The sequence below is a fragment of the Camelus bactrianus genome, chromosome 26 (assembly GCF_048773025.1).
Source record: "Camelus bactrianus isolate YW-2024 breed Bactrian camel chromosome 26, ASM4877302v1, whole genome shotgun sequence".
NCBI classification, from domain to species: domain Eukaryota; kingdom Metazoa; phylum Chordata; class Mammalia; order Artiodactyla; family Camelidae; genus Camelus; species Camelus bactrianus.
This window is the reverse complement of record NC_133564.1, coordinates 19,621,385-19,646,510: the sequence shown is the minus strand read 5'-3', so window position 1 is coordinate 19,646,510 and position 25,126 is coordinate 19,621,385. Positions and strand designations below refer to the sequence as shown.

Below are 25,126 nucleotides of genomic sequence, written 5' to 3'. Positions count from 1 at the left end.
TTCTTTCTGATAGTTTAGACGTGGATAACAAAAGTAAACTACAGGCTAGTTCCTAGTTTTCTGAGCTTGTGTATTTGGGTGAATGAAGGGCCATTTACTGAGATTGGGAAGACTGAAGGAAGATGAGGCTTTGAAAGGAAGGGAATCAAGATTTTTGATTGCATAAGTTTGTGTATCTCATATATCTAAGGAGATGTCAAGTAGGCAGTGTTGCTTTTTGTTTTGTTAATTTAAAAGATTTAAATGAAAGAGTTGAATTTATTTCTAAGAAAACAGTCAACTTTTTGGAGAAAGGTTAAAAAATGCAGCATTTGCTAAAGTTTACTGAATACTTAGTGTAATGATGAAAGACTACCACTAAATTCTGCTTAATTGTTTTGCTTATAGGCCAAAAGGATTCTTGAAGGAGATCATGGCTTACCTGCTGGAGAAATTGATGATGAAAACAAAGTATGTGCTAATTAATTTGTACCAAAAATAATACTTTTGAAGTAAAAGATTAAAGAATTTTGGCAGCTTTTACCTAAATGTTTGAGAGCAGAGTATATCATAAAATGGTCTTTCTTCTGACAAACTTTTATTTTCTTTTAAAGACAAAATTAAATTCAAAAATGATTCTTTGCATTTTTGCTGGATAATGACATTAATTTTTATGATAGATTTACCATATACCTTTAAAAAATGTACTTTAAGGAATTAATTGCTCAAATTTATTTGTGACTAGGACAAGGATAAGACTGAAGCAGTTAAGCAGACTCAAACATCTGAGGTTTATGATGGTGACGGTCCCAAAAATGTGAGATCTGATGTTTCTGATCAAGAGGAAGATGAAGAAAGTGAAGAGTGTCCAGTGTCTATTAGTAAGTCTACAGGCTCTCAGCTAGGTTTATACATTAGTTCTTTATAGATCACTTATTGAAACGTTTTGGTGGAGTGGAATGAATACAGAATTAGGTGTCCAGCAACTCTGATTTGAATTCCAGAGTGACCCTGACTAAATTACCTGTCCTCTGTGCTCACAGTTCTCTAGTACTTACTGTTTTGAAGATTTCAGATACTGTGTGTAAAGCCCTTGCGCATGCAGGAATGCAATTAATGGTAACTATTATTAAAACTAACTGCTGAAATTTTACTAAAAATCGTGTATTAATCAACTTAGATTTATCCAAAGCTGAAACTCAGGCTTTGACTAATTATGGAAGTGGAGAAGATGAGAATGAAGATGAGGAAATAGAAGAGTTTGAAGAGGGACCTGTAGATGTCCAGACTTCACTTCAGGCTAACACTGAAACCACAGAAGAAAATGAGCACGACGACCAGGTATTGCAGCGCGACTAACACACCTTCCCCCCGTCTTACTGTAACTACTAAAAGCAGATTCTTTTCAGGGATGTTACAATTTACAGCTTTCCCCAGTCTCATTTTCATGAATATAAACTTCTTTAATGTCCTTACTGAAATCTGAAACTGTTTACATTTAAAGAATTTTAATTTTTTTTTTTTTGGTAATGAGTCCTTAAAAAACTATGTGATTACTTCAGAAGATCTGGATTTTTAATTTATGTTTATATTTTTTTAGTCATAAACAGAGATAGTACGTAACAAAATAAAAGTCATTCCCTTTCCTACCTCCACCTCATGCTGCCCCGGAGGCAACACTTTGTATGATTTCATCTCCTGTTTACCTCCTTGTATCTGGTCCGTATGTGTGTGTGTGTATTCATTTTTGTATTAGACGTTACCTCTTTACTTCCTGTTATATAGCAGGTGAAGATTTTTAGGTCACTTGTGACTCATTTAATTATATTAATCCTGTCTACCTCATGTAATTATATCTTTGGTTAAATCTATATTTAACCAAATATTTAGATTTAACCAAATTATGTAAATATTACTGACTGTTGAACTAAGCAAATATTGTTTATTGCTTAGTCTTGTGTATTTTTTCCACCTGAATTTAATAATTGTCTCAATTTTTAATTTACTTAATTATCTTTCATCATATACTTGAGTCTTTGCTATGCCCACCAATAGCTGTATAATCCTCTCAATTTTCTACATGAACCAGTCTTGGTTTTGCCCTTCCGGGAGTGTTCCACCTTCTTGCTCTGTTCTGGGTTTGGCTTTTCTTTGGGCCTGTAAATATTCCAGCCTGGGAATCTCCTCTGTTGTTCTGTATCAGATCTCAGTTTCTAGAATCAAGTCTTGTCCTTTTCTTGGTTTATTACCTCATTTTGGTGGAGCACATCTAAGAAAGAGTGCATAAAAGATAAAATATTTTGAGACTCTGTGTCTAAGAAAACATAATGCTTCCATGTTGAAAATTATTTTCCCTCAGGTCTTTGAAGGTACTGCTTCTTTGTCTTCTAGTTTTCAGTATCGCTGTTGAGGTCGGGGCTTCCTTAGTTCTGATTCTTTGTATTATATCCTTTTTTCTTTCTAGCTCTGTAAGCTTTTTACCCTTGGAGTTCTGAAATTTTACAGTGATGCACATTGTTGCAGGTTTTTTTTTCATTCACTACACTGTTACACTTTATCAGGTTCTTCAGTTTGGTAAATTTTATTTTCTTAATTTCTTCCTCACCATTTTCTCTTCTCTTTCCTTCTGGAATGAATGTTATCAGGCATTATTAGCCCTCATAGGGTCTAATAATAATTATTACCTAATAATAATTTTCTCTTCTCTTTTATTGTCCCATTGTCCTTTCTGTTTTACTTTCTGGGAGATTCCTTTGATCTTAATACCTATATGAAATTATTTTTATTTCAACTTGTTTATTTTTTATTTCTAAATACTTTTTTTTCCCCTGATTGTTATGTTTTTGTAGCACCCTATTACTTCATGGAAGCAGTATCTTCTCTTACCTACTTGGAGGCTTTCTTCAAATATCCACTGTACCGTTGGTGCTTATATTAAAGAATAATATACCAAAAACCCAGTTTGATTTCTTTTGGGCTTCACTGTAGGTCAGTTCAGGTAGATAACTTTTTGATAGAAAATCCCAAATGTCGATTCCTGTGCATCTTTTCTCTGGGGTTTAATTTCACCAAAGTAAGGAGGGTCCTCCAGTCTCCTGCCTAAGATCAGGTTTATCTCCTTGGCTAATGGTATTCTGGAACTAGATGTAGGATTCGGGCTGAGGGTCCCACCATTATATAAACTTGCACTAGATCCTTCTGTTTCTGCATGATACTTTATCCTGTCCTCATTTGTTCTTTTTGTAGCCTACCTCTACCCTAGTGGCCCTCAGGTCTGAGGCTCACTAGTTTGGTTTCTCCAAAATATAATCTGTTGAGGTTGGGGGAGGGAACCTAGATGTCCACATTTTCCTTAAGCAGCTTTAAACAACCACCAGTGCTACCACCTTGTTGTCACCAACTCCCACCCCACCACTGTATTCCTTCCTTCCTAGAATTGGGTACTTCCAGTTATGAGGTGAATGTTCTTTTCTCTCCTGCTGCAGAAGGCACTTGACTTTGTTCATGTCCCTCTCCTCCCGGTCAGTTCTTCTCCCTTTCACTTCGTATCTACATATAAACAAGTGTCTTTTAGTTTCATTTAAGATAGAGTCTGGTCTGAAAAAAAATAAATTAATTTAAAAAAAAGTATAATTCATAATATTCCAGTTCTTGTATTATTGAGGTTAAGAAAAGGAGACCTTTTTTAGCCACTTGAAATTGCAACCACAGTCTCCTTTTCTGAAACACTTTTACAAGATATTTTAAAATTCCCTTGTATGAAGTTCTCAAGATTGGACAAAAACCACATATACCAACTATCTCTGGTACAGTGACTGTATATTTAGGCCTTACTTCAAGATAATCACTTTTTTCTTCTAGGTTCCACAACATGACTTTGAAGAATCAACAGAAAGCAAAAATGTCCCATCAGAACAAGAACCCACTACTAGTAAAGGTAAGAAATCTAAGTAAGTTCCAATTTCAAGATTATCTGAAGTGTCCTTAATGTGCTTAATAACAAAACAAAACAAATTAAATTCTTAGTTAATGGAAGTTCAGAGATACTTTGGAACTGATGTATGTCTCTTTTCTCTCACTAAATCCTTTGTAAAAAACATGAGGACTTTGTTTCTGCAAACAGCTATTAAAGAAAAGTTGACAGATACTTAAACACAGAGACAAATTCTGCAAAGATACCTTTAGATACAAATGTGGAACCTTTTAAAAAATACCCATTCCTGGGCTTTACATCTGAAAATCCCACTTCATTAGAAAGCAGGTGGATTTCAGGAATCTGATTTTTAAAACATCCCCATATGAATCTGGTCAGCTAAATTTGGGAACCAGTGATACAGATAATTTCTAGTTGCCTTTTCTTTGGGGTCTTAAGCGTTTGATTATTCTCATTCATACATATTTAGTCTTTATTTGGTGTAATAGTAAAAATTTTATGACAGTTGCATTATACTACTAATGTTAATACTTTCTTTTGATGACAGATGACCAGGATAGCACTCCTGTGAAACCCTGTTACCTCAATATCGTGGAAAATGAGCAACATTTAAATAGTGCTGTCCAAAAGGACTCACTCACTACCATCGATGCATCTAAACAGCCTAACCCTTTACCTTTACCTTTAACTGAAATTGAAACCTTGGTGCCTAGAGTCAAAGAAGTTAAATCTGCTCAGGAGACTCCTGAAAGCTCTTTGGCTGGAAGTCCTGATACTGAATCTCCAGTGTTAGTGAATGACTATGTATGTATATTTCATTTTTGTGCATATTTCTTCATTTGCAGGTTAACATTTTCAGCATACAAACCAACTCCACTTTGTGGGTAGGTTTAGAAACTGTCAGAACATTTTTATTTCTTATTCAAACTAATTTTAAACTTGAGCAGAAGGGTGATAATGAATTAAGATGACTATCACAAAACCTAAAATTCTACTTTTTATAATTTTGAGAGCCAAAAAAAAAAGGTTTTATGTGGCAGCCTTGAGAGAGTTCAAGTTGAGATCTGAAGGAACAGTGATATGTGATTCTGTCTCTTACACACTCCTGATACTTAACTTCTCAGCAGTCCGAAACATTTCATAAATCTTTGATAAACCTGAAAGTTTACATGTGATGGGAAATAAAACAATTTGGCAGCATCAGAGTCCTTCTCTCTATACAGTGAATGACAGAAAAGTAAGCTAGCAAATCTGCATTTGTGAAGTAAATAAGTTAGTTAAGTTTTACTTCTTGACCTTTGTTTCAATTTAATTTTATACGATATAGTTTATTTTTTTGATCCTTGGGTTATGTATGTTTTATATATAACTTTATCTTGTCTGTAAAAATGAAGAGATTTTTAATAATGTACCTTTAGGTCTAAGGAATGTGTTTCACTTAATTTTAATTAATATCAGTTTTCTTCCCAAAGATACACTTGCAGTTATGATTTCATAATTTTTCAGCAAGGGGCTTATAGTATTTCAAAGACATTAGTAGAAAGAGTAACTCTTTTAACTCTTTTGTTTGGTTTACTACCAGTAAAATTATGCATTTAAAACTCTGAAAGTTACCTGTTAATTTGTTGTTGTTATCATTTGATAAGTTTGTATAGTTGCTATAGGAGGCATTCAGTCTAAATTAACTCAAAGTTAGCATGCCCGGCTAGCTCAGTTGGTAGAGCATGAAACTCTTAAATTAACTCAAAGTTAGATCATACAGGGTCTTGAATTTGAATTTTAGTCAGGGGACATTACTGAAGGTCTTTGCACAAGAAAGTGAAATGGTCAAAGTCATGGTTTTTGAAGATAAATCTGATGCTTCAAGTTTCGGGAAAACAGTATAAGGTGTTTTTTAGTAACTTTAGTTAAGTTTCTTAATTTATACCTCATCTTTCTATTTGAGCTTCTAGAGTTGATATTTTGAAAGTCTGTAAATGTTTACTTATATTCTGCTGAATATAGCTCTGATGCTTTCTGTAGATCTACCAAGAAATAAGAGTCGTTCTAATTTTTAGCCCTTAGTGTAATTACTACTACTTCTTCCTTTATCCTGTATAAACTGACTCTTTGTTTTATAAAATGGGAACAGAAAAGCCCAAATATATGCCTGAGGTTGCATGTGTATAGCCCTTCCTATAAACTCTCTATTTCTGTTCTATTCATGGAGCTGAATATAGAAAAAAAGCAAATATGATAGAATTACTGATATGTATATGTATATGTGTGTGTGTTTGTGTGTGTGTGTTTGTATACACACACACACACACACACTCTCTTATATATTAGAATCCACTTTCTCTTCTGCATGGATGACTTTGGTTTTGATCCAGAGGTAGAATGGTTTGCCTCCATTAAATATAATTTGTTAATCTTATAGGAAGCAGAATCTGGTAACCTAAGTCAAAAATCTGATGAAGAAGACTTCGTGAAAGTTGAAGATTTACCGCTTAAACTGACAATATATTCTGAGGTATCTGGCTCTCTTTAATTAAACTTGTCTTTAAATAACAGATATTGTTAAGATGAAAAATGACTTTGTATTTTTAATTTTCACTTCAAAGGCAGATCTAAGGAAGAAAATGGTAGAAGAAGAACAGAAAAACCATTTATCTGGTGAAATATTATGTCAAATGCAGACTGAAGAATTAGCTGGGAATTCTCAGACTCTAAAAGAACCAGGTAAGAGTTACCAGTTTTAACCATATCATATTGAAAAATTACTGAATCTTGATACCAATATTTTGTTTTATTTTTTTAATGTGTTGCTAGTACCTGTTAAGATTTAAGCCAAACTTTAGAAAGGAACTGTATTTCTGTAAAAATTTTAGTTTAGCTGCCTAATTTATAAAATAGTAGTATCATATAATGTTGTTTTCTATTTTAAAAATCTTCAGTTTTAACGAAGTAACATATGCACAAGTTAAAGAAAGGTACAAAAGAGTTAATGTTTATGATTGACAAGAGTCCTTTTCTTTTAATTATTGGTTTTCAGTTCTTTTGGAACAGACCCTCTATGTCTCTAAATAGTCATCTTATAATTTTCTTAAGTTTAAAAATTAAGTAACACCTCTTGTCTCTCAAGTGCAAAGTATTTAGTTACCTCTCCTTTTAGTGTTCATATTATTTTTGATTTTTATGTTCCCTTTGTTCTTAGACACATTTTCTAGTCCATTAACTTTTGTCATTACCCAACTATCACTCTTCCCCTTTTCCATCTGCCTTCTCTGTTAAGTTTTTCTTATATTCTTACATTATTAAGGTTATTAAGGTAACCATACTTAACATTTTATTTTTGTAACTGTAATAATTAAATCTTCTATACTTTCCTGAAGATAATTCTGTATAAATATGATTCTTTCCAGAGCCAAGTGAGTCTCAGGTTTCTTTCTTTAAGAGTATAATAGCACAACTTAGGGGCCACTCAGGGCAATGTTTTTTGCATCAAGGTCAAGAATTTCCTTTTTGTTATTCTCTGTCAATTTATCAGTTGATTAAATCATAGAAAAGTTTTGTTTTTTTAAGAAATGGGATAAAGGAAAGGGCAAACCAAATATCAAACATTCAATTAATTTTCCAGTCTTCAGCCCATTTCTACCTGTTAGGTCCGTCGTTGGTACCCATGTCCACTGCCATCTTTCCTAGTATGTTTAGGCTGCAGCTTCCCCCACTCTTCACTATGCCCCCACCTGCTTTGAGCATGCTGGGAATTTGTTGATGTCTCCTGGCCTCTGTTCTCTCACAACCACTCTTCTTTTGTTGGTCTGAATTTATTCATTTTTATAGTTCTTTTTTTTTTTTTTTTTTGAGAGATAGGAACTATCTGCTCAGTCTGCCATCTTAAAACAGAACTCTTATCTATGCTTTTTAAACTCTTACTATATTATCAGGAAATCATTATAGCAAACTAAGTTTCTTTTGCAATAACTATGTTAAAAGTATAAGTTTTAATGGAAGAGAGCAATATTAAACTAAATTCTAATAAGGTCTTAATTCAGTAAATAATTTGTAAGGCATTAATTATTATTCTGTTTTTCAGAAACAGTGGGAGCCCACAGTATATGAGATGTCTTCAGAGGCTCATCTAACTCTCTCTTTACATAGTCAATGCGTATATGAAAATGGCACTAAATAAACGTGTTCTGATCTGTATAAAAATGTAAATTAGTTTGACACTGCATTTTTGATAGGTGTGCTAATCTCTGCCCATGGCAGTTTAAAACATCAAAAATTGAATTCTGGACAGATTCCAGCCTTGATACACTGTGGGTTTTTTTGTTTTTCTTTCATTTTTTTAAGTCTGGATTTTTTTTTCCCCATTGCGATGTTTGGTAACGTTAAATTTAAAATGTAGTTTCAAATAAAGTTTGGACTTACCTGTAAAGTATCCTTTTTGGAAATTATGTTGAATTCTATACAGCAAGTCACTGTTCTGTGTAATTAGGCTATTCAGAGAAGAGCAGTGGTCAAGAGTTAGAGAAATATACTATTTATTATAAAGCCCAGCCTTTAGGCCAGGCTTCCAGTTAATGCCAGTGTTGCTGCTATTTGGCCTAATGTTCTTTTAGATACGTGCATGTCTTATTCCTGCACAAGGAAAGGGCAGGTTATGAAGATATCCAGGATATCAGTGAAGTTACTATAGAATGTATATTAATATTCTATTCAAATTTGATAATACGTTTAGAATACTTGTCCTTAGTATCTAGAACTTACATAATTATCTATTAGAGAAATATTTTCCGGAATTTCAATTCATATCTATGTTGTCTCAGTCTAAAAGTAAGTTTTATATAATTAGTATTTCTGCACAGACAAGTAAAGTGACATTGTGATTAATTTTAAATGAAAAACCAGGCTCTTTAGAGATTTAATAGAACTAGGTTTATGTACCAGAATGTTAAGGTTCTGTATGCCTTTGGAGAGCCTTGCCTTTTGAGATGATAGTTTAGACCAAAGCCTAGTAGTTGCTTCTGTGTGTAGTGAGAGAGCAGCAGGTTCGCAGATGAAGTGATGAGTAATGAAACTGTGCAGCTTCATCGCTAAATAAAATAGCTTTTCAAAGTTCCCATACTTGCTGTATACCCAGTAAGGCTTCACAGAGCCAGTTAACAGTTAAGTCAACCTTACCGATTCCTCCTTGAATAAAATATGAAGAATTGTTCCAAATAGTCTTTTAAATTTGTCCAGCAATTGACTGAAGTGTACCCCTTAAGAAAAGACTTGGTTGACATTCCTTTGTAATTCTTGTCTGTTACCTCAGTGTAAGACTGTAATGTCCAGTCAGGGAACATTAAATGAGGATTTCCTTATGAGGTCGTTTACTGTATTGCTACTTAGTTTAAATTATGAGAGACATATATCTCCAACTTTAATAAAACCTGTTAAGAAAACTATCACTCCAGAAACAGGTATTCTTACTCAGCTGGCTTGACTTAGGGAGGTTGAAGCACAAGTTACATTAAATGTGTACTTGAGTTCTATATTCGTTTTCCAGACTGTACAGGGAGGGGGAGAAACTTCATTCTGGTACTCAAGCCAAGCCTTACATATTAAGACTGTCTCTCTCTCTCTGCATGCATGTTAAAGGTTGATACAGTGGAAGAGTTGTACTTATATCCTAGTTACCATGGTAGTACCTGTGAACCTCATCGGACTGGCTTATTTGACTTACGTTACAATAGCTGCTATAATCTGGTCTGTTGTTTTCTATTTTAGTAGATAATTTAGTTTTAAAATACTTAGGACTTGAGAGCAGCAGATAACTTGTTTTAATATATTTTTTCTAGTAGCTGTTGCTGAAGGGTTAGACATTAAATATTATTGTCTGTCTTAATTTTAAGTTACAAATTTTGTTAGAGGTAAAAGAGGAAGTAAAGGGCAGAATGAGTGAGAGAGAGAACCCTACTACGCAGGTTGAAATAATGCCTGAAATAGTGAGCTCGCCGGACCGTGCAGGTACTCTTTGTATTTTGTAGCATTCACTTTGCGTAAGCGCTTTTACACGGTTAATAAATGTATATCCTGCATACAACCCTGAATTGCATTTTCATTTAAATTGACAAACTCATTTTTGCTTTAGAATTTATTACAGAATTCTTACTTGTGGCTTACTTGACAATTTAAAATGTGTTTAAAAAAAATCAATACATGAAAAGTAATGACATATCAATTAGCCAGAGAGAGGATATATTAAACTTAAGATGTTTTTCTTACAGTATAGCTGTGCTGTACTATTTTTTAGTTATATGCATTTTATATACTATGTACAGAACATTCTCATATTTACTCAAAATTAGATTGGCATGTTGCTTTTTTCCCCCATTTTTAAAATTGAAGTATAATCAGTTTACAGTGGTTGTGTCAGTTTCTGGTGTACAGCATAGTGTTTCGGTCATGCCTATTCATTCATACATTGTCACTATAGGTTACTAGAAGATATTGACTATAGTTCCCTGTGCCATACAGTATACACTTGTTTATCTATTTTATATATAGTAGTATCTGCAAATCCCAAACCCCCAATTTATCCCTTCCCACCACTTTTCCCCCTTGGTAACCTTACGTTTGTTTTCTGTAGATGGGCATGTTTCTTGCTCAACTTTCTTTAGTGCAAAGAACTCATTTTTTATCTGCCAAAGAAATAATTGGCTCTGGATTTCACTTATTTCACTGTACAAATATGGTTGTCCAGTCACCTTGCCTGGAAGAACCAGCATTTCTTGTTCTCGCTGCACTAGTCTTACTGTTACTTTAACGTGTACTGCCTTACACGTCTAGTTTTTCCCTCATATTAGCTAGTGTCTCTAGCTGGCTCATTTTCCATTAAAGAACAGAGGGAAATCCATGCCTACAAATGACTATGATTCTTATGTAAACAGAGATTCACTTATCTTACCAGTTCATTTCATCTGCCCAGACACATAAATATCCACAACAGAACACCCTTCGGGCCAGCAGTTTATAACCAAAAGCTGTTGATTTGGCTATTTTGAAAACTAATCACAGGATAATATTTCAGTGTAACAGAGTTCTTTTCTCTCACATGCTTAATGTATTTCTTGCATTGTAACTTTTCCTACATATAGTTAGTTATCCCCAGTATATAGATCTAGGAAACCATGTATAATTAATTTGAAATAAATAATGTAGTTGTAAATATTAAGATATTAATTTGAAATTTTATTTAGAAATATTAATTAGCATTATTAATTAGAAATCTTCACCTTTAGTGAACTGTATCTCCCAGAGTACAGCTGCCTTTTTAAGGCCATCCTGTTAATCAAATGACATCATGAAAAGGCTTTGAAAAATACAAAGTGCTGTACCAGTTCACAGTTCTAGCGTTCAGGATTTGTGTTAAACCGCACTTTCAGTGACACTATGTCCATATACATTTAGGGTTCTCTTCCATTTCCATTGCTCCTTCACCTGTTGCCTCACAGTTGATACTCAGTATATTCCTAGAAGGGGACAAGGCATGAGTTACTCTGTCAAATGAAGCAGTGGTCATGGAAATGCTTTGATGACAAGTGCTATATAAATGTAAGCACTCATGTGTATATCCACTGGAGAAAAGAAAGGCCCCGGAAAAGAAGGGCTAAGATTCTCCTTAAACTCACATAACTCAGTAGTAAAGTTTTTGCGTACTTTTCAGGGTTCTCACCGACAAATTTATTTGTATTTCTAAGACAGTTTTTAAAACTATCTACCAGAATCCATAGTTGCTTTCCTGTGTTCTTTGCTTAACATTCTTTTCTAACATGTCCTGGCTATATACACTTTTTGTAGTTTTTCCCTCTTTAGGTAAGGAGGCAAAATCTAAAGAGCCTTCATTGTAATGAATTTTAGATGTGGAGTTTTCCCACGGTGTCACTTTGACCATTCTAGATATCTTCCTTCTATTTCACTTTATTTCTTCTTTTCATTCCCTCACTCTTTCTACCCCCACATTCCCCCCAGGTATTTAAGACATAGGTACAGTAATAGAATTAATGCTACACAATTAGTATTTCAGATAGCTTGTTTTTTGTTGTTTATTGAATCATAGTTGATTTACAGCATTAGTTTCAGGTGTACAACATAGTGATTCACTTATTTTCATAGATTATACTCCATTAAGTTATTATAAAATGTTGGCTGTATTCCCTGTGCTGTATAATATATCCTTGCGGCTTATTTATTTTATACATAGTAGTTTGTATCTCTTAATCCCCTACCCCTGGCTTGCCCCTTCCTCCCTTTCTTCTCCCCACAGGCAACAGCTAGTTTGTTTTCTGTCTGTGAATCTGCTTCTGTTTTATTGTATTCATTTAATTTTTAGATTCCACATAGAAATGAGAACCAGTATTTGTCTTTCTCTTATTTCATTTAGCATTATACCCTCCAGGTCTGTCCATGTTGTTGCAAATGGCAGTATTTCATTGTTTTTAATGGCTGGGGAATATTCTGTGTGTGTGCGTGCGTGCGTGCGTGCGTAGCACGTCTTTACCCATTCATCTGTTGATGGGCATTTAGGTTACTTCTGTATCTTGGCTATTATAAATAATGCTGCTGTGAACATAAAGCTGCATGTATCATTTTCAAATTAGCGTTTTCATTTTCTTCAGGTATGTATCCAGAAGCGGAATTGCTGGATCATATGGTGGTTCTGTTTTTAGTTTTCTGAGAAACCTCCATATTGTTTTCCATAGTGGCTGCACCAGTTTGCATCCCCACTAACACTGTACAAGGGTTCTTTTTTCTCCACATCCTCACCAACACTTGTTATTTGTCTTTTGGATAATAGCCATTCTGACAGGTGTGGGGTGATACCTCGTGGTGGTTTTGATTTGCATTTCCCTGATGGTTAGTGATGCTGAGCATCTTTTCATGTGCCTATTTGCCATCTGTATATCTTCTTTGGAGAAATACCTGTTTCAGTCCTCTGCCCATTTTTTATTGGGGTTTTTTTTTTGATAATTGAGTTCTCTGAGATGTTTGTATATTTTTGGAAATGAACCCCTTTTCAGTTGCACTGTTTGCAAATATTTTATCCCAGTCAGTAGGCTGTCTTTTTGTTTTGTGTATGGTTTCCTTTGCTGTGCAAAAGCTTGTAAGTTTAATTATATTCCATTTGTTTATCTTTGCTTTTATTTCTGTTGCCTTGGAAGACTGATCTAAGGAAATACTGCTGTTATTTATGTCAGGGAATGTTTTGCCTATGTTCTCTTCTAGGAGTTTATGGTGTCATGTCTTATATTTAGGTCTTTAAACCATGTTGAATTTATTTCTGTATGTGGTGTGAGGGAGTGTTCTAATTTGATTGATTTACATGAGGCTGTCCAGCTTTCCCAACACTACTTGCTGAAGAGACTTTTTCTCTGTTGTATATTCTTGCCTCCATTTTTGAAGATTAATTGACTGTAGCTTTGTGGGTTTGTTTTGAACCCAGTGCTGACTCTTCAGAGGAGAGCTAATAAGCTTTTCTAAGAGCACAGAAATGGTTAACAGTCTATGAATAGTGACCAGAGAATTCTGTTCTATTCCAAATAGCAACAAAGTCTATCTTCAAGCTCTTGGATCACTTAACTCTAGCAGCCCTTGCCTACTTGAGGATTGAGTAAATCCTTTTCGATGCTAAGTTTCCTCCTGTGACATTACAGTCACTGTAGAGGGAGTGTGCGTGGCCAGGAGTGGAAGTTGAGGAAGGATTCTTTAATGTCTTAAGCTTTATGTAGAAGTTGAGGAAGGATTCTTTAATGTCTTAAGCTTTATGTAGAAGTTGAGGAAGGATTCTTTAATGTCTTAAGCTTTATGTAGACGGAGACCTTGCCTTTTCTTTTTTGCTATACATTGTATCCCCAATATCTGGCACACGACATTCTTTGTGTTGAATGTGCTCCCAGTATATTTTTAACAACCTTATTGTCAACTATAAAGTATACAGTTTGCTAAGTTTTAACATATATGTGTGTGTATATGTATATACACACACATATATAATATATACACACATACCTATATGTATACACACACACTCGTGACACCCTTACCACAATCAAGATAATAAACATACATATCATCCCCCAGAGTTTCCTGAGGCTCCTTGGGAGTCCTTCCCACTCACCTCTCTCCCCCACCTCACTTCATCTCCAGGTGACCACTGATTTGCTGTCACTATTGATTAGTTTGCATTTTCTAGAAATTTGTGTAAATGCAAGTATACAGCCTGTATCTTTGGCTTTCTTCACTCAGCATATTATTTTTGAGATTCATTCATGTGTAGCATGTATCAGTAGTTCATCCCTTTGTATTGCTGAATAATACTCCATTTTATGGTCATACCACCATTTGTTTATCCACTAGTCTGTTGATGCACATTTGGATTGTTTCTGGTTTGGAGCCCTTTCAAGTAAAGCTGTTATAAAAATTTATGTGCAGTTTTTTTGCGTGAACATGTACTTTAGTTTTCCTTGGATAAATACCTAGGAGTGGAACAGCTGCATCATATAAGTGTATGTTTAACTTTATTAGAAACCACCATGTGTTTTCCATAGTGGTTGTACCATTTTACATTCCTCCTCCATTACACACACACAGTTCCCACTTGCTCCACTTCCCGGCCAACTCTTGGTATTATCATTGTCACTTTTAGACACTGTAATGTGCATGTAGTGGTATCTCATTCTGGTTTGACCTACATAGCCCTAGTAACTAATGATCTTGAACATCTTTTCATGTATATATTTGCCATCCATATGTTGTCTTTGAAGTGTCTTCAAATATCTTGCCTATTATATAAATTGGGTTGTTGGATTTCTTAGTTTTTAGTTGTAAGTTACATATTGCAGACAGTTTATCAGATCAGTGGTTTTTTTCCCTAGGCTTTTTTTTTTTTTTTTTTTTTTTTTTTTTTTTTTTTTTTAGTGTCTACTGAACAGAAGTTTTCAAATATGGTGAATGCCGATTATTTTTTTTCTCTTATGCATCATGCATGTAGCATCATATCTAAGAAATTTTTCCCTAACTTGAGGTCATAAAAATGTTTTCTTCTGGAGATTTTAGTTTTAGAGTTTTACATTTCAGTCATTATCATTTTGAATTAATTTTATATGTGGTGAGAGGTGTGTATTCAGTGTTCCTTTATTTGCATATTAGTATCCAATTGCTCCAGCACCATTTGTTAAAAATACACTCCATTTTCTACAGAACTGCATTTGCAGCTATTCAGTGAGTAAATGATAATTTGCTAAGTTCATTTCCTCATTTAGCTGCAGGAAGTAAGGATATAGAGAAGGGAGCCAGACCTGTGTATACTTACGATACAGTGTAATTGTGATAAAAGCACTTCCTTGATACACCCTCATGAGAGCCTTCCAAGCAGAGCACCATGCCAAAAATCACTTATAAACTCAAGTATTGCCCTTGTGGATAAGACCAGGGGTCTCTTCAGCCTGGTTCTCTCTCTGAGCAGTGACCTCAGAGCAGGCATTGTGGGAGGAGAGAATAGAAACTGTTTCTTATTCCAGTGCTGAAATAAGTTATTGTCCCAAAGGCTTCTGGAATTCAGTGACTCAGCAACCAAAAGGGCTGGATGGTAGGTAAGTTGGTATTTCCCAAATGACTTCATTTAAGAAACGGTAATCATAGAGCCCTGGATACATCTGTCTCCCTTTCTAGCCTTGTGTTGTTGCTGCAAACACTACAACGTGCAGTTCCCCAAACTGCTCAAACCCTTTCTTGCATTGATGCTCCAAATACACTTTTTTTTTTAAATACACTCTTGTCTCTCACTTAAGTATTTCCTGCCTTCATCTAATTCCTACCCTTTAAAACTTAGTTCTTCTGCAACCCTCCCTTTCTGATGGCAAGTTCTCATTTGTGTTCACCTCTTACAAGTTCACATCATCTGCCAATCACAGGTGATTTACTTTCCTGGCTTCCCTCTCAGGCTTTAAGATCTTTGAGGGAAGAGACTGTGTCTCATCCAACCTTGTATGTTGCCTGGCACACATCTGGTGCCAAGTGTTGAACTTGTTGACTTCATAGGGAAGTGCTTCCATCACAAGCTGTTGACTGTGAAGGTGGGCAGTAGTTTATTAGAATGTAGGGCTGCGGCTCAGAGTCACTGTTCCTTTATTTTTTCCCACCCTTTCGGATCCAGTTTTCTAGGTGTACAGGGTCCTCCATAGGCTCTCCCTTCTCTTTTCAGTTGCTGCTGTCACAGGCTCCTGTTTGTCAGTACTCATAGTGGACTCTGCCAGATTGCAGTTGCAGTCTGCTTCACCCCATCTCCCCAGGAATGTGTTGGCAGGATGCCCCAGAGATTCTGTGGAAATGAACCCAGCAATGGAAATAGAGTAGCTGTACACTTATTCTTAGCAGTGTGCTCATTGATGGCATTAGACAATAATTACTGTTTGAATGTCTTGTGAAAAGGCATCCTGCCCACTGCTGGTGGATGTGTATAAAGATTCAAACATTCCAGAAGGTGTATCATGAAGAAGTGTACACCTAACCTAACCTCTGTTCAGTCTCTGTCCTGCTCTGTAAACAAAGTATAGTCACCACAGCATTAATTATAATTGCAAAACCATGAAAACAAACTGAATGTCCACAAAATGTATTTTAGAATCCTACAAAGCATTTTAAAAGGGTAGCAAAAATTAACAGTGACATGGAAAGGGCTCCATACTGTTAAATGAAAAACAAAATGAGCATGGGACACAACACAGAGTATTATGATGGGCTACCCCCAGGAAAGGGGGGGAACTGGAGAGTGAAATAGGGACTTTGTTTCTTTTCGTTAAAACAAATTTTAACCAAACGATAAATTACTGTATTGTTTGTATATTTTTAAAAATACTGATAACCTAACCCAGTGTCTTCTTATACAGAAGCCATCAAGTAGCTCAGAGGTATAACTGAGAAAAGTAGCTCTAACACAGACTCAGTGTGGTGTCTCTGCACACAGACAAAATTTTTTATTTTACTATACCTGGGTCACATAACTTTTATTTTTAAAATTACCATGAAAACCTTGTAGCAGTACCTAAAGCAGAACATGAAAAGAGAAAACATTCCTTCTAAATCAATTTGTCATTAATACCACTTGGTAAGTGAGAGGGAGGGTATAGCTCAGTGGTAGGGCATGTGCTTAGCATGCACAAGGTCATGGGTTCAATCCCCGGTACCTCCACCGAAGAGATATATATATATATAAATAAATTTGATTACCTCAAAAAACCCCAGCTCTTTCACATATAGCAAAGGAAACTATAAGCAAAACAAAACAAAACTACGGAATGGAAGAATACTCACAAAAGATGATACTGACAAGGGCTTAATTTCTAGAATCTATAAACAGCTCATACAACTTAATAAAATCTAACAATGGGTAGAAAACCTAAAAAAGTAATTCTCCAATGAAGACATACAAATGGCCAATAGGCACATGAAAAATGCTCAGTATCACTAATTATCAGAGAAATGCAAATCAAAAATGAGGTATCACCTCATCAGTCAGAATGGCTCTCTCTCACAAGCCCACAAATGATAAATGCTGGAGAGGGTGTGGAGAAAAGGGAACCCTCCTACACTGATGGTGGGAATGTAGTCTAGTGCAGTGATTATGGAAAACAGTGTGGAGATTCCTCAAAAAACTAAAGATAGACTTACCATATGATCCATCAATCCCACTCCTGGGCATACATCCAGAAGGAACCTTAATTCAAAAGGATACATACACCCCAGAGTTCACAGCAGCACTATACACAATAGCCAAGACATGGAAGCAAACTAAATGTCCACTGACAGATGACTGCATAAGTAAGTAGCAGGTTTCTACAATGGAATACTACTCAGTCATAAAAAAGAATAAAATGCCATTTGCAGCAACATGGATGGATCTGGAGATTATCATACTAAGTGAAATAAGTCAGAAAGACAAATACCATATGATATCACTTACATGTGGAATCTTAAAAAAAAATGACCAATGAACTTATTTACAGAAAAGAAACAGACTCAAAAACATAGAAACAAACAGGGTTACCAGGGGGACAGGGGGATGGATAAACTGGGAGTTTGAGATTTGCAGATACTAACATATATATAACAGATAAACAAGTTCATACTGTATGGCACAGGGAACTATATTTGGTATCTTGTAGTAATGGTGAAAAATATGAAAACAAATATATGTATGTTCATGTATGACTGAAGCATTATGCTGTACACCATCAACTGACACATTATAAACTGACTATACTTCAATGAATACATATATATATAAATTATATAAAATTTTAATTTAAAAATAAAGTGGACCAAAAAAAAAATCACTTGATAAAAAATTGCACCTTCCAGTTTTTCTATGCTGAACTCTGTAAAACATTAACTCTGTAAAACTGTTGTTCACAGTGCTAAAAGTTTTACATTTGTTTTAATTTGAAGCGGGGGGAGTTGCTCTATATGAAATCTCATGAAACTATCAAAAATAAAATTATAATTTCAGTAAAACACTTACAACTACCTTGGCAAATCTGCAACTGGTAATTTTCAAATTTTACTTCAAAGTATTTACACAAAATGTTACACCAGAGGACAACTGCTTTGGTTATATAATTCTAATAAACCACTTGACAAATTTATTAGCTCTTCTCTGTGTTTTTAATGCTGAATTTGTCACTTTTAAGTAGTTGCACTGAAAAAAAAAAAAAAGCAAGAGTGCCTGTAACTGAAGAGCACCTGTACTCAGCCCTCGAAGTCTAGGGTCAGTGGGGAGGGTACAGCTCAAGTGGTAGAGCTCATGCTTAGCATGCATGAGGTCCTGGGTTTAATCCCCAATACCTCCTCTAAGAATAAACAAACTTAATTACCTTCCCTCACCAAGAAAACAAACAAAACAAAAACAAAAACAAAAAAAGAGTGTAGCTGGATAGTCCATCAATTCTATGATTTAAAAAAAACTTAAAAAAAAAACATAGAAGCTATAATCTCTTTTCCCAAACAATCACTTAAGATTTAAAAAAATCCATCATATTAGCTCTTGGCATATAGAGAGCTTACGGAGGTGACAGAAAAATATTTTCAATATTAGATTATTTTGGCCATGGTAGATTTTCAATGTGGTAATGATTTGAGAAATATAAAACTACCTTGTCTCAAAGACAACAGTATTGTTCAGTATATATTGATTTGTTATATATTGCCTTATTCTTTTGATTATGAAAACAGCCAAACATCATTCCTTTGTCATCTGCACTAAAAAGTGTGCAAATATCAAAGATCTTCCATCAGGCCTTTTCACATTTTAAATACAGGAAAACTAAGTGGCAGAACCAAGACTAGAACCGAAGTCTCTCAGTGCCAATCCCTACATGACACCATTGCTCATTGGCAATGAAAGCTTTAACTTGGAAACCAGTGCATATATAGTATGAACTCAGTACCTTATCAAAGGCAAAGAGAAGTGAAAATTTTGCACATTTATTCCATCTAGCAACTGTAAATTAACAGAAAAAATATTAAATATTGAAAATCGATTTTCTTTCTAAAGACAATTCTCTACTGATAATGACAGAGCCAGTCATTAGGCGTTAGGTACACAAGGAAATATTTATTATCAGTAACTAAGATGAAAAATCTTACTTATTCCATTTGGCGACATGGTTCATTTTACCTGAGTATGTGAAAAACAAACTGTTATTAGCATCAAGTTATTTCTCCTTAGTCATAACTCCAGCGTGTAATGAGATTTCTCTCACCCACACACACCTGGGCATGCATGGCCTTGCAGCTGACTTGTTAGAACTCCTCTCATGTTTTGAAATAACGCTGTCAACCCAGTCTCTTATCTGTATGTGTGAGAGTTGTACTGTTTAGCCCACTGGGCTACTGTGGGGCATAACTTGAGTTATGTTTCCTGAGATTCAAGTAGGGTGGGCACTGAACTCAGGTGCTACCTATTTTCAAAATTAAGCATTCTTACTGTCAGAGTCTGTGTGTGTCAGGTATACCTATGTATTGCACAAATGTTACCCATGTATAAACATAATGTCCATGTGCAACTGATGGGCTAACTGGAGGCGTCCAAAGCTAGCTGCCCACAATTGCTTTAATAATATATGTGCTTTCTGCAGATTAGAGTGTCATCATTATTTTGAAATACTTGATAAGAAAACTTTGATTAAATTTACCCATTCAAGTCTGTGAATAGTAAATACTACAGTGGTTCTAACAGGTCCAACACCACCTGGGTTTTTGGCTGCTACCAAACTGCCTGCTAACCTGAGATGCAGTTTAAATCTGGGTTCATAAAGCTAAAGGAAACCTTGGAGAAAACGGGTTAAACCCACACGTGGCAGAGGCAGACCTGAAGGTGCAGAAAGGCTCGGAGGCTTGTCCCAGGGCACACAACTGGGTGATGAAGGAGTCGGAACCAGGGCTCCGGGTTCACCTCCGTCCAGACTTCGGGGACGGGGCTTTCCAACCTTTTTTCGTACACACCATGCCACACGCAGGAAATGACAATGCTTGTAAGGCTTGCTGAAGTAAACTTTTGTGAAAAATTTGTGAAAAATTCATGACATTTTCTATTTAAAAATTATGAAATGTGTAAATTATGAACAAAAGTATCAGGGAAGCTAGGACAAAATATTTAAAACTATAAACTTCTCTTAATATGGTTTATAGCCTATTTGAAGTTGCTACAAAAAAGAATTTATGATGATCTCTTCACATTTTTGGAAATCATTGAGGATACATAATTGGGTCATACACTTAAACCTATACTTTACAACCATCAAGAATTGACAGCAGTTGAAATTATATTTGAAGATAAATAACTTCTTTTCCTCTTTCATTGTTAAATGTAATACTGAAATATCTTGGGAAATGGATTCTGTCTGTGGTGGAGCTGCATGCTGGGCTTCCCGGTACCTGAACAGAAACCCCTCCAGCCTGAGACCCTTTGTTGCCTGGGCTGTACTGAGATCTGCACACGGCCAGGTGCTCAGGCACCCACTTGGTCTTGCTCTACCCATCTAGGGGGGAAGCAAGTTCCAAAAGTTTTCGCTACCAGTGAGGACAAGGGCCACCAAGATAGGTTTGGGTTCTGGTGGAAAAAAAACGGGCAGGAGGCCACTCAGTGAGGGCTGAATGGCTAGATATCTTTACATTGATTCTGGATTTGATAGGCAAAATCTAGTTGGCCCAGGTCTCCTCTGGTCTGCAGAGCCAGCAATCTAGCACCAAACCTGCCCTTGGCCTTGCACACACACCTCCTTCCCCAGCCTGAGGAGACCACGGGGAGATGCAGTCAACTCCTCTCTACCCACGCATGCTCTTCGTGGAGCCCCAAGGAAGCCGGTGCTGTGGGAGGCTGAGAGATCAGTGTCTCCAGGCACACGTGTCATCCAGGCGCAACACACCATCACCAACCACGAAAGGCCTGAGATTTTACCCTACCGGCAAGCAAATGAGGTAGTCTGCCACCACTGCATGGACACTGATGGGCTCCCGGGTCAGAGGTGAAAGGCTTTACTCCTCCCTGCAACACCAGGCAGCATGAGTTCGGGTTCACATGGATCCCCCGCCTCCCCCGTCCCAAGTCCCACAGAGCTAACGAGAACAGCCCAAGTAGATGGTGCACATGCCACATCTGCATCACAGCTGAGGAAGTGAGCTGAGGAGCCCCTGGTGACGGCAGGGGCTGCTCTGCTTAGCCAGCTGTCCAACCTTCGCCCTGCAGGCGGGCAGTGGTCTTTCTTATCCTAGTCAGGAAACAAGTCTTTCCTCTGCCACAAGGGGAGACCCTATTTCTATCTTCAAGGCAGTTTGCTAGACAAGCATGTTTGGAATAACAGTCTGGGGCAAAAGCTGTCACAGGATGTGTAGAAATGCCACGGACTAAAGCTAGGTGGGGAAATAACAGCCTAAGGTTTGTATCCAACTTGCCCCTTAATTTTATCCAGTATTTTTAAAAATACAGTCTCATTAACGTCCTCTCCAAATTAAAACAGCATTTAACACCACTATCCTGGAGGAACCATTGTCAGTGTTTTGGTAAACATCCTCCTAGTCGTCTCTCTGTTCTAGATGTGTATCTAGTTATGCATAAGTACGTGTATAAAGTATTACATAAATAGGTTTATACTATATATCCTCTTTTATAAACTGCTTTTAACCACTAAACAGTACTACCTGAAATTTTAATACCACTTGTTATTTCCTCCAAATGCTTTGATTCAGTCCTAACGGAGGAATCAGTCTGAGACAATTAGCCTCTCACCTCTTTATTCTCATGTATATCAAAGACTGCTACTTTAGGAAAAAATACAAGTTTATGTCACTTCATTTTTATAAGATGAGCAAAATCCAAAGTAAAGTTTTTGTAATTCATCGAATCCCGTTTGAACACAAGTCCTTTTGTAATTCTCCTTGCTTCACTAAGCTAACGCTGGCATCACCGCAGTTTTGCGGACGCACCTCCTATCTGGGAGGAAAAGCTGTCTCTGGACACCTCCACACTGGATTGATACCACTGGGTTAAGAGGTGATAAGGGTTAGTCATGTTAGACTGTGACCATTTAGTCATAAGTTGAATAGGCCACTTACATAACCTAATTTAATTCAAATACATTCATCTTGGATTTCTCCATCACCCCCACCCTCAAACCAACACGTAGGTTTACCGTCAGTCAGCATACAAGACTGCTTGCTGACTGACACTTCTTCTAATGACTGCTTATTGAATGACATGAATACAGCTGACATTACACAGAAATGAAGTGGCTGCAGGTCTTACCCAACTGGCCTACATTTCACAATTCACTGTGAAAGTTTGAAAGGTTAACAAGTTTCTCATAAATAGATTGATTTCTGAAAAACATTTTTAGTAACTAGAGCTTAGTTTAAAAAAATACATATTGATCAGAAGGACAAACTAAAAATTTATTTATTAAATGAATGATACTTATGAGAGTTTAAAATAATGGCTCACCTCCTATTTTCCACAAATCTTTGATCTGCTTCTTTAACCCTGATTCACAGAACCTAAGACTGTCTTTGAAATTAACTTCCTGGGGTTACTGGGAGGTAGGCTAAATATGAAAAAGGAGACACTTCAAATCTAACTATAAAAGACTGCCCTGCAGACTGATTACTTCATGAACCCCCTCAAGAGTACTTTTCAGAGTCAAAAGCTCACGTGATGCCCATTAAGAGAAACATACAGTTGAGTTCCTGTCTTATCCTCCTCCAATCAAAATTAGTGAAATACATTGCTGTCACAGACAGCGAAACAATGGTATATTAGTTTTAATAGTAGTTAGAACCAGGAAGAAAGGGCTGAAAAACACAAATGTGAGATAAAAGTGAAAAACTGAATAATGTGGACTATTAACTATTACTCACACAGGTGTACAGGATTCAGTGCTCACAGAGAATCCTGCTTTTATTCCATGGAGGGGGGTCTCACAGTAGTTTTACTGTCCGTTCCCAAATGTCAGAGTGAAATGAAACACAGTAAATTCTGGATGACTGGCATATTTCACTAAAAGAAGTTATTTGTATGTAAGAATGATCAACCGTTTCAGCAAAAAAAGCCTGTGAGTTGTAAACATACCAAGAAAGACAAGCTCACGCCTCAAAGAGAACCTGCCCTGAGTCTCTGGAAGGAGATCAGACACGGCTGCACTGCTCAGCCACGTGGGGGCTCCCGTCTTGACATCATAGAAGGCGCATCCTGTAGGCCAGGTGTGTGCTCACCAACCTATACAGGGGTCTGGGCAGTCCCGCAGGTATGTCTCAAAGTGACCTTTGGTAACATCTATCAGGGTTGTGTATACCGTCAGCTGAAAGAGAAGTTATTTTTACTTAAAAGGATGTGTTCAGTTCTAAGATGACCTGACTCATATTGGCATTTCTTTACTTGTGGAATTGCTTATGAAGTTACTTAATACTAAATAATATATAATACTGTATCTGTAAAGGTAAAAAGAAGTATTACATAATATAAAGGTCCAAGGAATTAATAAATAAATAATAAGTCAATAATAAAACAACTGACTTCAACAGAACCATTATTCCAAGGCATGAACATGAACAGCCTTGGGCTTTCTCTCCCAAGCCTTGGTCTTAATTCTGAGCAGTACATCACTTCACCGCAAAGGCTTTACGACTCACTTAACCCTCCTCAATGCGTAATTTGCAAAGACTAATGGTGTACTGCGGGGTGTGAACAGTTTAGCTTTGGCTACCCTTACCCTTACCCTTAAAGCATTTCTAGTGCGGTGAGGGAAACTACGCAGGCAGGCAGGTTACAAGGTATACACCCAAACTCAGAATCTGTAAGTCACCCAACTGTGCGCTCACATGAAGATGGCGTGGGCCAAGTGAGACGGACGGTCAGTGAAGTAAGGAAGGCTTCCCTCAGGAGCCAGGTTCTGATCCACATGCTAACGGGCAGGACAATTTGTTCCAGCAAAGGTGCTGGAGGCACACTGACTCCAGGGAGGGTTAAGGAAAAGGACCAAGGAAAGGAAGAGAAGGAACAAATGGGAGAATCCGGGGAATCGGAAATACACAAGGGGGTGAACTATTAGCAAAATGGGTGATTAGAAACTTTGGCGTATTTTAGCCACAGTGTCAGGAAAAGAAAAAGAAAAAGAGATGTAATAGAATTTAAGAGAAACCCTAACCCACTAAGACGCAAAGCTGTCTGAAAACAGACTTCTGACTTTGTTTTGTCAAGTCTTAGGTGTTAGTTGCAATGCACAGTGTTCGATTCCTCATAGACAAAGAAGTCAAGACTAACACGCTAGACTCAATTCAACTGCCAAGTAAGTAAAACTGGAAACAATACTCTGGCCAAACTGGACATCAAGCTGCAGTGACCAACATCTCTGTCACCTCCCAAGAGTTATGGTTTTAGTCACACAAAAACATTTTAAAAAGCAGCCTTAAGGTGAACATTACTTGGCATCCTAGCTCTGATCCAAGACAACAGGGAGCGGTAAAACATGGGATCAAATTCTTTCCCAAAGTGAATGTCTAAATATTTAAATACCTTGTTGAGGACAGGTTTTGTTGACAGGACATCATACATAGTTGCAAACGAGATATTCTAAAATACAAAAAAATAGTTTTGTTCAGTACATTACAGATATTGGCAGCCTTATCCACACAAAT

At 36.5% G+C, this 25,126-nt stretch overlaps 2 protein-coding genes across 24 annotated transcripts in view; one reads left to right on the top strand and one right to left on the bottom strand.

Moving 5' to 3' along the window:
* PCM1 (pericentriolar material 1) overlaps positions 1 to 9,986 on the top strand; it is an 81,155-nt gene extending 71,169 nt beyond the window's left edge. For all 22 annotated transcript variants that reach the window (XM_074353474.1, XM_074353470.1, XM_074353468.1 and 19 more), the window contains 8 exons: positions 388 to 450; positions 725 to 860; positions 1,160 to 1,320; positions 3,841 to 3,916; positions 4,461 to 4,717; positions 6,333 to 6,425; positions 6,517 to 6,634; positions 7,992 to 9,986. In XM_074353474.1, the coding sequence (XP_074209575.1) occupies positions 388 to 450; positions 725 to 860; positions 1,160 to 1,320; positions 3,841 to 3,916; positions 4,461 to 4,717; positions 6,333 to 6,425; positions 6,517 to 6,634; positions 7,992 to 8,017 (930 nt within the window). In that variant the 3' untranslated portion in view covers positions 8,018 to 9,986. The remainder of the gene's footprint in view (positions 1 to 387; positions 451 to 724; positions 861 to 1,159; positions 1,321 to 3,840; positions 3,917 to 4,460; positions 4,718 to 6,332; positions 6,426 to 6,516; positions 6,635 to 7,991) is intronic.
* A 1,127-nt stretch (positions 9,987 to 11,113) lies between these two features.
* The window catches only part of ASAH1 (N-acylsphingosine amidohydrolase 1), a 51,641-nt gene continuing 37,628 nt past the window's right edge, over positions 11,114 to 25,126 (bottom strand). Inside the window, exons 13-14 of one of the 2 annotated variants that reach the window (XM_045515464.2) lie at positions 25,005 to 25,061; positions 11,114 to 16,262 (exon numbers count right to left, since the gene is read on the bottom strand). In XM_045515464.2, the coding sequence (XP_045371420.2) occupies positions 16,179 to 16,262; positions 25,005 to 25,061 (141 nt within the window). In that variant the 3' untranslated portion in view covers positions 11,114 to 16,178. Of the gene's footprint in view, positions 16,263 to 22,214; positions 23,791 to 25,004; positions 25,062 to 25,126 lie in introns of those variants that run through there. The other variant, XM_010953268.3, reaches the window with a different exon arrangement.